The sequence below is a fragment of the Centropristis striata genome, chromosome 20 (genome assembly GCF_030273125.1).
Source record: "Centropristis striata isolate RG_2023a ecotype Rhode Island chromosome 20, C.striata_1.0, whole genome shotgun sequence".
Lineage (NCBI taxonomy): Eukaryota > Metazoa > Chordata > Actinopteri > Perciformes > Serranidae > Centropristis > Centropristis striata.
This window is the reverse complement of record NC_081536.1, coordinates 12,704,320-12,719,203: the sequence shown is the minus strand read 5'-3', so window position 1 is coordinate 12,719,203 and position 14,884 is coordinate 12,704,320. Positions and strand designations below refer to the sequence as shown.

General features: G+C 39.2%; 3 protein-coding genes across 7 annotated transcripts in view; 1 reads left to right on the top strand and 2 right to left on the bottom strand.

Moving 5' to 3' along the window:
• Window positions 1–3,608: 3,608 nt before the first annotated feature.
• Window positions 3,609–7,429, bottom strand: cutc (cutC copper transporter homolog (E. coli)). Its single transcript, XM_059359365.1, has 9 exons — window positions 7,295–7,429; window positions 7,091–7,169; window positions 6,788–6,847; window positions 6,469–6,678; window positions 5,384–5,419; window positions 4,728–4,861; window positions 4,589–4,616; window positions 4,406–4,511; window positions 3,609–4,307 (listed from the first exon to the last, which is right to left on the bottom strand). The coding sequence occupies exons 2-9, from the start codon at window positions 7,158–7,160 to the stop codon at window positions 4,196–4,198; spliced, it is 756 nt and encodes a 251-aa protein (XP_059215348.1). The 5' UTR covers window positions 7,161–7,169; window positions 7,295–7,429; the 3' UTR covers window positions 3,609–4,195.
• A 267-nt stretch (window positions 7,430–7,696) lies between these two features.
• On the top strand, window positions 7,697–11,875 carry LOC131993149 (cytochrome c oxidase assembly protein COX15 homolog). Its single transcript, XM_059358907.1, has 9 exons — window positions 7,697–7,881; window positions 8,845–9,032; window positions 9,133–9,255; window positions 9,371–9,557; window positions 9,662–9,829; window positions 9,974–10,055; window positions 10,301–10,455; window positions 10,863–10,976; window positions 11,062–11,875. The coding sequence occupies exons 1-9, from the start codon at window positions 7,807–7,809 to the stop codon at window positions 11,191–11,193; spliced, it is 1,224 nt and encodes a 407-aa protein (XP_059214890.1). The 5' UTR covers window positions 7,697–7,806; the 3' UTR covers window positions 11,194–11,875.
• An 89-nt stretch (window positions 11,876–11,964) lies between these two features.
• The window catches only part of LOC131993150 (Kv channel-interacting protein 2-like), a 104,972-nt gene continuing 102,052 nt past the window's right edge, over window positions 11,965–14,884 (bottom strand). For all 5 annotated transcript variants that reach the window (XM_059358908.1, XM_059358911.1, XM_059358910.1 and 2 more), the window contains one exon: window positions 11,965–14,081. In XM_059358908.1, the coding sequence (XP_059214891.1) occupies window positions 14,034–14,081 (48 nt within the window). In that variant the 3' untranslated portion in view covers window positions 11,965–14,033. The remainder of the gene's footprint in view (window positions 14,082–14,884) is intronic.

Below are 14,884 nucleotides of genomic sequence, written 5' to 3'. Positions count from 1 at the left end.
GCATGCCTTCACTTTCTCTTGACAGAGGCTCATTTTTAAGTCATATCAGATTCATTTCAAGCAGTCATGCATTTGAACCAGCTACATGTACAGCACATGACCAAAAACCAAACTCTTGTGCAAGTACGCAACAACACTGGGTTTTCTTATGTGCCAAGTTGATGCTGAGCTTTGTTTTTTTTAGGAACTTCAGAGGTAAATTGCTTCCAGACACCAGTTCAACCACAGAAACAAAGAGGATTCCTGTTGGTGTGTATGTGACTTTGTCTGCGTGAGAAGAGGAACATGAACATGTGATGCAATAATGAATCAACAGTTTTGTTTTATTGCAGTGTGTGCGTGTCATCCATCCATATAAATGGAGATGATGTCAACACATCAAGCATCAGATCTGTACTGTACTGACTGTACTTTAACAAACAAAAACTGACTTTTGTTTAAAAAACAGAGCCGATAAATGACCTGTTAAACAGGATTGTCCTTGGCAGTGTCAATAGGTCAACATTGTGATAAAAGGCCTTGTCAGACATCTATAGTAAAGGCATTCATTTGTCTTGATGCAATTGCAACAATTACTATTATTGTGAAAGCATGTGTGTGAAAAGTATTTCACTGACTGTGATGAGTCTAAAACAGATGACTCTGACTGTGAGATGGTTAATAATTACATGTTTGATAACACTGCATGGTCATAACCTGGCTGAGTCATTGTGTACAGCCCCAAGGACAACCATATGTCACGTGAAGGCAACTTGTGTAATTGAAGAGGATTGTATCAAAAAATGATGAAATATGGTGCTATGCATAACCTTTTATAATAATTAGCCCTTCTTATCTATCAGATAAGCCTGAATGCTGGTTGCATGATGGTGACATGATTAATTTAGTTTTAACAGGGGGAGAAGTCGTGTTGAAGGGAAAAACAAATGCAGCTTCAAGACGGAGAAGGGTGGAGCAATTAGAGTAAAATGAAAGATTTGTATTTCACAAATTGGCAAAAATAAATATTTGCTACTTATAACTAATGTACAATTTTTTATTTTTTTTTCCTGAAAAGTGAAACAAATGCACAGGTGCCTTACAGCTGTTTTTGTTCTGATGGCAAGCAGGGGGCGACTCCACTAGCTACAAAAAGATTGTAAATGGGGGTGCACTTATATAGCACTTTTTTCCAAAGGGCTTTACACTACAGACTGCGCTCATTCACCCATTCACACACACATTCATACTGGTGGCGGAGGCTACCAGGGCACACTGGTGCCACCTGCCACCATTGGGAATTCATTCACACACCGATGAACGCAGCATCCGGAGCAATTTGGGGTTCAGTATCTTGCTCAAGGATACTTCGACAAGTAGGCTGCCATGGTCGGGGATTGAACCACCAACCTCCCGTTCAGAAGACGACCCGCTCTACCAACTGAGCCACAGCCGCCAGAAGTCAATGAGAAAAGTACCGTACTTCTCACTTGATTTATTATCGTTATTATCATTATCATATATTTGGTATATGATCCACCCACCTCTAATGTTATCAGACGATTTAATGGCCGTTCGCAGCAGTTAGCAGCTGTAAAAACGTGACACAGCGTGACACGGCGTTAACTGGCATTACCTAAAATAGTCAGGGGGAAAGTCCTGGGTTAGTTTTGTGAATTAAACAAGTTAGTTGTAACATTTTGTTTGCCAAAAATGTCTTGTTCAGCGATCAGTTGGTCAAAAAGACATTCTCCGGAGTTGGCTGTTTGAATTTTGGGTGTGCCTTACTAAAAATGATAACGAGTGTTAGCTCATAATGTTCTCTCCAGCTCCAACCTCTCCAACCAACTGCCAAAATACCAAACTCATGTCAAAGTGACTTTTTATATTCACTCTTTGTTTTTTAACCAGTCTGAGGAGCTTTGCTTAAGACATTTTACCAAGATAAAAGAGGCAAAGGTCCCCTTAAAGAAAATTAAATAGGTAATTAAACAATTTGATTAACAGAAAATTAACTGGCAACAGTTGTTTGCTTTTTAAATATATTTCTATGGCCATATTAAGGCTTTAATGATAGTGGGAGAGATACAGGGTGTAAGGGGGAGAAAGAGGGGAAGACATGCAGGAAAGGGCTCTGAATCAGAAGCTTGCTAGGCCTCTGTGGTATGCAGTATAGTATATGTGCCACCTGGATGCCCACTGGCAACAGTTCAATAAAGTGGTTGTTTATTCATTGTTTAAGCAAATAAAAAAAATAAAAAACACTGGTTTAAGTGTCTCAAATGTGAATATTTACTTGTTTTCTTTTTAATTCCATGATAGACACTGAATATCTTTGGGCTGTTGGCTATACACGTGATCGTGATTTTTTTCTTTCTTTTTTATTTTATTTTTATTATTTTTTACCAATTTCACACATTTTATAGACTAAAAAATGAATCTAAAAATATAACATATAATTATAATAATATATAATTAGTTGCAGCCTATATCTATGGCCAGGGATAATAGAGAAAATAGGTAATAAAGATGTATCGAAGACTTGAAAGTTAGAAGACACATTACAACAACATGCGGCTATAGCTGGCCTTTTCCAAGCAGTAGGTTTTTCTTAAATTAATAACTTGGATTAAACTTCATCCAACCCTGATCAACATGTTCTCGAAGCAAAGTTCCACTACATTAATGATTTACGACTCATTTGATGTTGTACTTGAAACAACCTCAAAATATTACCTGTATGGGATCAAATACTCAAGTTTATAGCTGGGCTAAAAGTTTTGTGGCACATTGTCTTAATACCTCCTGAGCCTATAGCATTAAAAATAACATTTTTCTTTCTTTTTTTTTTTTTTTTTAATTAAAGGTTTACAGAAACCTTTCGACTCCCTCTCCTGGCTGTGATTGTAATCCAACAAACACTGTTATTGCTTCTGCCATACTCCAAGCTGCCACTCCATCACTATGATCTCTCCCTCCTACCTGCCTGTCAAGGTAATGGGTGATAAAGGTGAATTGGTGTACCGTAAAACCAATCACAGAACCAGAAATAGCAGCTACACTGTGAATAATTGTTAGTGCTGCATTGTGTGCACTGTTCCTGTAACATTTGTGGAGTTAATAAACTACTCATTCTCTACAATAAACTGTATTACTGCATACTAACAAACCCAGAGATCAGCCAATCATTTATCTGTAAAAGTCCAGTACTATAGCTTTAACAAGGCAATTGACCTTTTGCTTTAAATTGATGACAAGAAATAGTTGTCATGACATCATCCTATGTCCTCACCATGTCAGTGCCCCAATGACTGTCTAATGATTACCCTTTATGTTATGTTGAATGACATCACAGGTTCAGTGACACTCTCAAATTTGCAACTTCAGTAAACTTGTCATGTTACCATGACTCTCCAACTTCACAAAGAACAGTGAAAACTAATGTCAATTATGCATGATTCTGCAAAAGTGCAAACTTATATTTTTGGTTTCTACTAGAACATGTTTACATGCTTTAATGTCCAAAGAACAATATTTTCCCATGGTGTCTTTCTGTCTGAATAGACATGTATTCTCTTTCATCTATCATCATTAATCTCTCATTTATACAGCACCTTGACCTCTGATATATTAAAAAAAAGACATGGCTCTTTTTTTTCTTCTTTTTTTTAATACAATGTGGGAATTTAATTCAATGCTGGGCAAACTGAACCAAGTCACAATGTTTATGCTCTTGAGAAAAAAAAAAGAACAGGAGTTCAAAACCTTATGCTATCTTCCACTATGAATGGCAAGTGCTTCAAATAAATATAAGTCTACTGTATGGCAACTCGAAAACATACTATTCTGAAAGCACTTATCGGTGCTTTTTCTTGATTTAAAGAACACAAGAATTTTAAATTTACCAATCTATTGTGTATTTTGTTACACTATTCTTGAGGCCACATACAGAAGTATAGTAATACATGTGAAATTTTCATTGCTCTCTCCTGTGAGATACTTTGACAGTGTGTCCCAGAAGAGTTTTCCCTGAGCTCTAACTTTACAAGGACAGTTTTATCAGTTAAAAAGGGGGAAAAGGAGCACTTGTGGCAGTTTTCAAATGTCTCCTTTTTCTGGATTTAAGTGGAAATAAATGCTGACATATCAGTATAATTACTCATGATCAGTTTTGAGGTATCTGTTTTGTTGCCTGTTACTATTGTCCAGTACCCATTCACAAGGTATTTTTAGCTATTGCATTAAGAGTGCGGACTTTGCTCACATCTGCCACCTTCAGGCCGTACTCAGGTGCTGAGAAAGCAGCTCCCATCGACACACAGGTGTTCCTGCATATGGAAACATAGTTAGACAGACAGCAACAACAACAGTTAGTTAGTTAGTTGTAAAGTCTTATGTTTGTTGCGATGTGAAAAATCATATATACCTGAACTTCATGGCAGAATCTCTACTGGAGCGGGCTGAGCAGTGAAACTCTTGAGCCCCCGAGCCCTCTAAGATTCTCTGCAGGTTTCTCTCATTGATACCCCCTCCTGTATTCAAAGATGATATCAATAAATTAAAAAATAACTGCATACACATTTTACAAGAGAGAAGAAAGCATACTAACCTGGCATGATGGCAATTCTCCCTTTAGCCTGTTTAGCGGAAGAAAAGATGGAGAGTATGATATAACAATGGAAGAAGCTACAAGCCACAAGCTGCCTGTCTTATGTGACTAATCAGCATTATTATATAATTATACATACTTGCTCAATGAGCCGTTTAATGAGTGGGAGTCCCTCCAAAGCAGAGCTGTCACAGCCACTTGTCAACAGACGCTGGAACCCTAATGATGCCAGCGTCTCCAGAGCAACCACTGGGTCATGGACCATGTCAAAAGCTGCAGGATGATCAATATCACTTTAATAACAGTTTTTTCATCCTATCAAGGCTTTGTGTAATCTTTTCTCGTGTAGTTGCTGGCAGATGCATGGACATTTTAAAGATTTAAGTCTACATCTAGGGCTACACGGTGGTGTAGTGGTTAGCGCTCTCGCCTCACAGCTAGAGGGTCGCCGGTTCGCCTCCCGCCTGCGGCTCTTCTGTGTGGAGTTTGCATGTTCTCCCCGTGTCAGCGTGGGTTCTCACCGGGTACTCCGGCTTCCTCCCACAGTCCAAAAACATGCACTTAGTTTCAATTGGGGACTCTAAATTGCCCATAGGTGTGAATGAGAGTGTGATTGTCTGTCTCTATGTGTCAGCCCTGCGATAGTCTGGCGTCCTGTCCAGGGTGTACCCCGCCTCTCGCCCAATGACAGCTGGGATAGGCTCCAGCCCCCCGCGACCCGATTGCGGATAAGCGGTTAATGGTAATGAATGAATGAATGAAGTCTACATCTGATTTGAAGGAGAAGAAAGTTACCTCGGTGGAAGGTCACAGGCAAAGGTCGAGCAGCAGCTAGAGAGCAAAAAGTGACAATTAGAAAAATGCATGGATCAATACAAAACCTCAAACTTGTTTTCTTTTTAATTCTATGATAGAAATTGAATATCTTTGGACTGTTGGCTTTAGACGTGGTCATGATTTAGTTTTTAGTTGTTGTTTTTTTACCAATTTCACACATTTTATAGACTGAACAATTAATCTAAAAATATAACATGTAATTATAATTATATTTTAATTAATTGTAGCCTATGTCTATGTCCGGGGATAATAGAGTAAATAGGTGATGAAGATGTATCAAAGACTTTAAAGTTAGAAGAGACAGGTCCACAACATGTTCTTGAGGCAAAGTTCAATTTTTTTAATCATCTATGACTCATTATATGTTGTTCTTGAAACGACCTCAGAACATTACCTGTATGGGATTAAATACTCTTCAGACTGTGTCTTATATTAAGCTGTGCAAACTAAGTACTGTATATAAACTGCAAAGTTGCAGTATAAAAATTGCCTTAAACAAGGCAAGGTAATCTGGTGGAAATTCCAGAACTATAGCGTACCCTTAAACTAATTTTTCTAGGTGGCTCAAACAGGGTTCCAGCATACCAACTTGCATAAATATAGCCCCTACAACTGGAACAGTTAAAAGGAATGAAGCCATTGCTAATATAATCAAATACACTGTTTCATTCCTACTATGCCTTGTCAAAATTTCAACTGATGATGTTGACTACAAATTTTATTTTGTATATCCAATATTTTTGCATTTAAATGTCCTAAGGAGTCCACTATTTGATCACAATAAACATAACTAATAGTCATTTGTTTTGTTTGTTTGAGGGTGATTTTTTAAAGTAGAATTTTAATGAGTTTTATTAGGTTTTGGCACAATTTTAAAAAAGAACTAAGACTGAGTAAACCTGTAACCTCTGATTATAGGACATTTCTATAATGTAAACATTATCTTTTGTAGAAATGTACATCATGCACTTTTAAATAAGCATATTGTGCTTGTTTAGTGCCTTGTAAGACAATACAGATAAGATCAAGTAAACAGGCAATACCCAGTAACTCCATACAGAGCTCCGCATCCACACGTCCATCCTCTGTCAGGGCTCCCAGCACAAGTCCGTCAGCCCCGTGGCTCTTCATCATGTCTATGTCCTTCCTCATCACTTCCACTTCCTGGTCTGAGTAGAGGAAGTCCCCCCCACGGGGCCGTATCATCACATAGACTGGAATCTTTACATACTGCTTCACTACTTGCAGCAATCCTGTGGCAAAGCAAATAATGGTGATATACCCTATGTGATTGTATGTGCTTGTCTGGTCTCAGCAGACAGTTTAGGGTTGTGTATCTATACAGACATGCATTGAGCTCACCTTGACTGGGAGTGAGTCCTCCCTCCAGAAGACTAGAACACAGTTCAAGTCGACTTGCACCTGTCAGAAGAGACAATCTCTCATACTTCACCTATATGTAGCTTTGTGGTCTTTGTAATGAAGAAACACAGCATGCACATTTAATACACAGCACAGAGAAGAAGAAGAAGTCTGAAAAAGTGCCAAAATAGTCTGATTGTCTACAACCTTAAGCCCCTACAAATGCATGTATTACCTGCAAGCGGGTCATGGTAGGTTAAAAAGTAAAAGCACCACAGTGTGTTTTCACTAAAAGTTACCAACCTCCTCGTTCAGCACTGACAGCAGACTCCACGGAGTCCACACACACCTCCATTAAAAAACTTTCTGCCATCCTCACAATCTGGACAGTGAGATAGAATGACAGACAAACAGGAACAGAAAGAGATTAATGTGAATGTGTCAGCTAAAACGTCCACAATCATTCAGCTTTCAAGCATTCAGGTTTTTTAATTCCACAACAACTACCTGTCCAATCCACTTCCTATCGATTCATGGACCTTATCGGTCGATTGGAAGCGCTATAAATCAGTACATGTTTTGTTGGTGATTAACTTCTGCTCCAACACGCAGTGGCTACATTACAGGGGATCAGCATTTCCCGGATAAGTTGAATTTAAATAAACATGGTGTGGCGGGTGGACGGTGCTATACAGGAGACGGGTGACCGCCCTTGCGGGATACGCTAAGAAACCAAAACATGCGCTTACTACTTGGACGTCCCGTATCGACAATAACGTTATATTTTTTAAAACAAAAATAATATTAATGTTGCTATGTATGTTGGTATCGCGTTTACCGACTGGCAAATGAAAAAAAAAATCTTACTTTTGTTCGTCAATTTGTTATGACGTCAAGAGGTCAAAGTTGAGCTGTTAGGAAACATGTATGTAACATCCCGTTTTTAGCTTCATCTTTGACTAACGTTACAGCACTGCAGGACCAGTTCAGCGCCAGCGGACATTAGCTAGAACTCAGAGATGTTACTCTCTTCAGTACGGACAACCATCTTTTGCGGTTGCAGAAGTGCCAGCAAGGGATTTCAATACAGCAATGTGAGTAAATAGTTAGCATAGCTGCTAACTAGCTAAGGAAGCATGATAAGGTCAGACACTGCACTGCATGTAGTATAATGATATGTCAGATATTTACGAAAAGGTAACTCATGAGCTAACTCCCAGGCTGTACTCTGCAGCAGTCATGACACTATGAAATGTTATCAGCTAACTGTCACCTAATATATGAATGGACCGACATAATAGATTTCATAACAACTTAAATGTAACGTTACCACTGCTATTTCCAATGACTGGATTTCCCAAACAACCAGAGACAGTAAACAAACCAACCTGCAAGCCTTTTGTCCAGAAGTCTTGAATGTATATCAGGACAAAGTAAATGTGTCAGAATTGAGCTAGGATGAGAAAGGAAGTGTCATGTAGGTTAATCACCTCTAATACCTTGGACATCAATATGCTGCTTTAAGAGTCTCCTCTTTTGGGAAGAGGTCATTTCCTCCACACTAAACTGGTAAAACAGTTTATTCTTCTTAGGCCTTTATTTGTCTTTTTTTGTAACAAAGATACAAAAGAGAGTGACAAAATAAAAAAATAAATACAGTGCGGGGAGAGAAAGAAAACCTAAATGGGCTTATCTGAAGCTTCTCAATAATTTTACAATATTATAAAGAGCACTAAATTAACATAAAGAAAATAATATGACTACGTAATAGTGATGAATTTTATATATATATATATATATATATATATATATATATATATAATATGCAATAAAACCACAACAATATCAGCAACAGTATATGAGTGTTGTGTGTGCATGTGTGCCTTTGGCAAGTAACTTGTTCACCGAATTGCTGTCACAAAATCATAATTGAAAACAAAATGTGATTTAATTGTTACCTAGATCTAGTACACTATATAACTAAAATTTCTCTCGTGTAGTAAAAAAAAAATGTCTTTGCAAATAACAGTTTTCTCTTTATTTATGAACAACATCAGCGGAGTCCACAGCTCCGACAATGGCTTGTGAAAAGAAGTCAGAGCACCATCACGGCGGAAGCAGGGGCCTCCTCCACCCCAGCAGCAGCTGCTGTTCCCAACGCAGCCACAAATCGCATACTAGGTCGCTGGTTACTCGGCTGCAGCGGACTGGTGGTTGGGGCTGTTGTCTTGGGTGGTGTCACAAGGTAAAGTGACTTAAAAAGTATGTTTGTGTACATCAGTCCCTATGTTGAATAGTGTTGATAGGTACTTACTGTTTGTGTGTTATCTGTTTGTTTTAATCAGGCTGACAGAATCTGGGCTTTCCATGGTTGACTGGCATCTGGTGAGAGAGATGAAGCCTCCTCAGTCACAAGCAGAGTGGGAGGCTGAGTTTTCTAAGTACCAACAGTTTCCTGAATTCAAAATGTAAGGAAGGCCCCATCTGTTCGGTTTACCTTATGAATTCACACACTTGAACAATTTTGAAGGAACCCAATCGTTGATAATCAAAACACTGCTGTCATTGATTATGATTTCACAGAATGAACCATGACATGACGCTGCCAGAGTTTAAGTTTATCTTCTACATGGAGTGGGGTCATCGTATGTGGGGAAGGCTGGTTGGACTTGCTTACATCCTACCCACTGTTTACTTCTGGAAGAAAGGATACTTCACTCGCTCCATGAAGGGAAAAGTGCTCGGGCTTTGTGGATTTGTCTTCTTCCAGGTAAGAAAACTGGAGTGTATTGAGGATTATATGAAGTTCATACTTACTGTTTCTCACTCAAAAACAAATGAATGGCTGAATTGTGTGTGTGTGTGTCATGCCAGGGCCTTCTGGGGTGGTACATGGTAAAAAGCGGTCTGGAGGAGAAGCCTGAGTCTCATGACGTCCCGCGGGTCAGCCAGTATCGTCTGAGTGCTCACCTTGGTTCTGCCTTGCTGCTTTACTGTGCCAGTCTCTGGACCGGGCTCACTCTGCTGCTGCCTACACACAAGGTACAGAAACAGGAAGTCTCTTGCCTTCAGGCCACCTATAATACTTCTAATTTCTGTCTATATCTTCAGTAATGCCGTTTTAACCTTTGTCTGTTTGAGCAAATGTCACAAAAAGTTCAAGTTTACATTTTTATAATTTCACAGTTGGCAGAAACCCAACGTCTCATGCAGCTTAGGAGGTTTGCCAAGGGGACTGGTGGACTCGTCTTCCTTACTGCTCTTTCAGGTACTGCTTGTTCTTGTGTGAATGCAGTGTCACAAACAAATATTCATACACATTTCTGTCAAGGTCAGTAATTAAAAAAAAAAAAGCTTAGTGTAGAGCATATTCAAAGTCAAGTGGGACAACTTTATTAAAGTAAATACTTGAACGTATAACACCTAATGTTTCAGACTGTTAAAATGGATATGAGAATGTACCAATATATATGCAGATCAATTTGTAACCATTTCATTAATGCTTTTCCACAGGTGCATTTGTTGCTGGTTTGGACGCTGGGCTGGTGTATAACTCCTTTCCTAAGATGGGAGAGCGATGGATCCCAGATGATCTATTGGCATTCTCTCCAGCCCTCAAAAACATTTTTGAAAATCCCACAACTGTGCAGTTTGACCACAGAATTTTGGTATGTTGACTTTTCTAAACATAAATAATCTTCTGTGGCTTATCTTATCTCAGGATGACATTAAGGATTTTTTGGTGTAGAAGAAACATACCTCACCCTCTCTCTTAGCTTAAGCATTCTCCCAAATCCTAAGAAAATGTTTGTATGAGCTGCTTTGTGATAAGGTTTTAAGAGCAACTCTTAGCTAGAAACATTTAGTGCAGCATGTCCTCTTGGTGGCAGGATAAAAATGTTTTGTGAATACAGCCACCAAATTTTTCTCATGTTTGAAATTAAGTTAAGCGGTTAGGATATTTTTCTGTAATTTGGTACATCTGCAACATTTCAGCATAAATTAAACATAATTGGACCTCATCTCCTATCCCATTCAGTCATATTGTTAATGGTCTCTTGTTTTTTTTCTCTAGGCGATCTCCTCTTTGACTGCGATTACAGGCCTCTACATGTTCTCAAGGAGGATGATGCTGCCCAGGAGGGCTAAGATAGCCATCAGCCTCCTCACAGCAATGGCCTATGGACAGGTAGGTTGTCAGTCAGCACAGAAACATATAAACTCAGTCTGTCACTCTTCAGTGTAACTGAACTCTATGTGTTTGTTTTCCTCAGGTTGCCCTCGGCATCAGCACCCTGTTACTGTATGTCCCCACTCCACTGGCAGCAACTCACCAGTCTGGCTCTGTGGCTCTTCTCTCGCTGGCCATTTGGGTTCTGGCAGAACTCAGGAAAATGCCCAAGTAAATGCCTGCTCCTTTATGGGCAAATCCAATCCCTACTAGCTGCACCTTAAGTCTCTAAGAGACAGCAGTGTCACTGTTAACGAGGCCTTCAGAGAGAAGACTGAAAACATGTTAAAAACTGATAAATGTTTAATTTAACACTGGACTAATATGCAAATGCTAAACATGAAGTCTGTGATGCTGCAATGTAATCATCATGTGGTGACTTTGCAGTATTTCATCACATTGTCATTAAAGCAGGAGTGTCATTTGAGTGTTGTTGATAAAGTCAATAAGTACAATAAGGCTGTCAATGAAAAACAGACTGAAGCTTTTGTGGATACCTTTTGTTATTTCACATTAAGAACTTTTGTTTTGCAAGGATTTAAACACAGATGTGCAAATTCAAGCACATTTTCAGTTTCTAACGCTGTAATGACACAGCAACAGGATTTTCAATGAAGGATGCATATTTGGTTTGCAGCCAGCCAGAGTTCTGCAGGAATACCTTACGATTTATTTTGTAATTGTATACAGCTTTAACAGGATGTTCTGATTGCCTGTTGCCTTGTGTTTGGTTACACACTGCCTGTTAGTTGAATCAGATGTAGCTGTTGGGATTGTATGTAAAATTATGTATATTTAACTTATGAACCTTTTCTTGCTGACATTGTGGTGATGTATAATGAGGTTAAAACATGTAGAATTTTGATTGCTGCTTTGTACTGTTCCTTCTGAAAATGGAAGCCTCTTATTTTAATAAAGAAGTCTTTAAAATTCAAACTCCAGTCAATTTTGCATAGTAACTGTGATTTTTATTGTCTCTGTACAAAATATACACATTTTGAATACGTAATGCAACCAGTTGAGGCTAGCTAACTAGACAGTCAGTACAACGGGTTAGTAGGTTTTCATTGTTCTAGACACAGTACATGCGGGTATAGACAGGTTTTACTTGTGGTCAGGAATGGAAGTTAAAAACTATTGGCAAGGAACAATCAGAGCCAAAGCACTTTTTCCCCAAGAAAAAATAATAACGTAAAAAAAAAAAAAAATGGAAAAAAATAATTTTGGAAGTGCATATTTTCACCAGGGCATTAGTGCACCCTTAGACAGTGCTGAGAGGTTTGATGAGTGGAAAGGTGCTGATACGTGGTAGAGAACATTATTGCTATTCCATGTCAATCCCTCTGCATTTAAAAGACACTATAGCCTATTTAATTACAGCTTGAGTGCCCACACCATCCTAGATTTGATAGTAGTTCTAGTTTGAAAGTTTATCAATAAGTTCAAATGTCTTTCTGTTAACGTGGGATTACAACCTAAAACTCCACTCCTGTTTGGACAATGTGCAGGTTACCCACATCCCCACTGTGCCTCCTATTATCTCTGATTGCCCCTTGCCCTTCTTACTACAGAGCATCTCCCTCTCTCTTCACCCACAGATGGGCTATATGTCTTAACTTAGAGTGGCTGTATGTAATGCTTTAATTTATATCTTCTCTTTGGTGTTACAGAGAGGGAGAATACAGAATGAGGGGAGAGGGGGGCATAAAAAATGTAATTAAACCATGTCTCTCTCACTAACACACATACTATCTTTGAAATTGAATGAGCCTAATTGAATGCAACAAGGGTTTTGAATTTTTTTTTTTTTTTTTGAAGTGGTAGAACCTGCTACAGCCACATGACATTTCCGAATACAAGAAAATCACAATACAATCTGCAATCTAATAAATTCCCCTTGAATGTATACTGATAGACGAGTACGACTGTGGTATGCCAGTCTTGTGTTAAGACAAGCTGGGGTTGTAAAAACAGCTCACCAACTATAGTGCCATCCCCACGTTGTACTGTCTAATATCACACCATTGGGAATGCTAGAAAATGTACAACAGTCAATAGACACCTACAGCTAAGACTGTAATAGTTTGGAAGGCTCGTAATTATTTTACCATATCCCATGAATGGAGGTGGGTGTTGTCCCATTAGAGTCTTACATAGGTAAGATGGATGACATCTCTTTCTGTTACACATGCACACACACATACACAAAGGGTGAGGCACCTGTGAATGACTAGGAACAGCAGACAGACAAGCAGACTTTGGAGTATCTCTGTAAATACATAATTGGATATTAGTGACATCATCATGCGATATTGTAATCAGTTCCCCATGGAAATCAACACGTTTTGAACCTCCATCTGTAAAACTGGATCTCCTCGATCTCCAATTCATCAGCCGTTTCCTCAGGAAGTGTCTTTCTCTTCCTCGTCCACAAGATGGCGGTAGATTCATTTCTATTTTTATGGCCAGTGTGCGAGCAGCCTAGTGGCTCCAGGGAGGTGTTTATCCACATGCACAGAGGCGGGATCAGATTCACAAATCCAAATCTCAGCCATCACAGGGAAAAGGATCTTAGACCAAGGTTTGGGGGGAAACCCTCCCTCTGAGTTGAGCCGTTACAGGCTGCGATAGTTCCTCCATCAGAAAAAAGTAATAAATAAAAGTTCAAATAAAAACAGGTGGGGTTCTTGCGTGTGCCAGTGCCTGTGGGCCCGCTGCTTGCCTTCTTTCTCTGTGCCTCAGGGGTAAAACTAAGGTTCTGCATGATGAGGAAGGGAGTCGGGGAAGCTCCATTGTTGCATGGAGAAATGTCACTGGGGGTCCAGGAGGAGGGAGAGGGCCTCTCGGGGCCCTCAACTCACAGCTCTCGACAGACACACAAGCACAAGCTTGCAAGTCAGAAGACGGCCACACATACACACACACATTCACTAACTCTTTCAAGCTCTGCAACCCTGAATCCTCTTACACACACACTCCCCTCCCTGGTGCCAGCATACTCTCTGGTCCAGATTCTTAGATGACGTTGTCAAACAGCTGCATGGACTGCATGATGTTCTCATCCTGGACAGAAACAAGAGCTTTAGATAGAGGCTGTGGACTTTCTCCTTAGATCAAGACATCAGTAATATTTCTATTTTAAGGACTGCGTAGCCTTAAAAACAACACAGAGTATTTGGTTTGAATATTTCACTCAGTGTAAGCCCACAGTATAGCCGAACTGCAGAACAAGCTGAAGGCTACTATATTAGCATCAAAGCATCTTTAAGGTTTTATGTTTCACTTTTTACTCTTCTGTGTTCTATATTTTCCATCTGTTCCTTTACTTATTTATTTGTGCAGGGGATACTATTGTTATCCCTACTGCTTGGTTAATGTGTTTTTGCGAGGAAAGTGCCATCTCATGGTGACACCCTGCAACTGAATGAATAGGCATGTTTACAGTGGCTCAAAGTTGACTGAGAACCGAATGGCAGCCAAAAGGCCTTCGGTTCGGAGGGAAAATTCTATGTGGCTGCATCAAAATGATTGAAACAGGATGGAGTGAGGATTAAAGGTGAAGGCCTCGCTCTGTACAAAGTTAAAAAGATCACTAATGAACACATTATATCTCTTTGCTTTATCTGTAAACAAACAGAAATGAAAAATGTCTAATTGTTTTACAAAGAGTTATGTGCTGCATATTTATGTATACACGGTCGCCCATAAAGTTGGAATGATTTTGTTTTCAGACACAATCCTCTGTGAATTGTGGTTCCATTTTCATTGTGATATGTTTGAAAGAGATTGATTAATTAGGTTTTAAGAAGATACAAACTTTATCCATCAAGAATGAATCACATTGTCACAATCATTTCATGGAAATA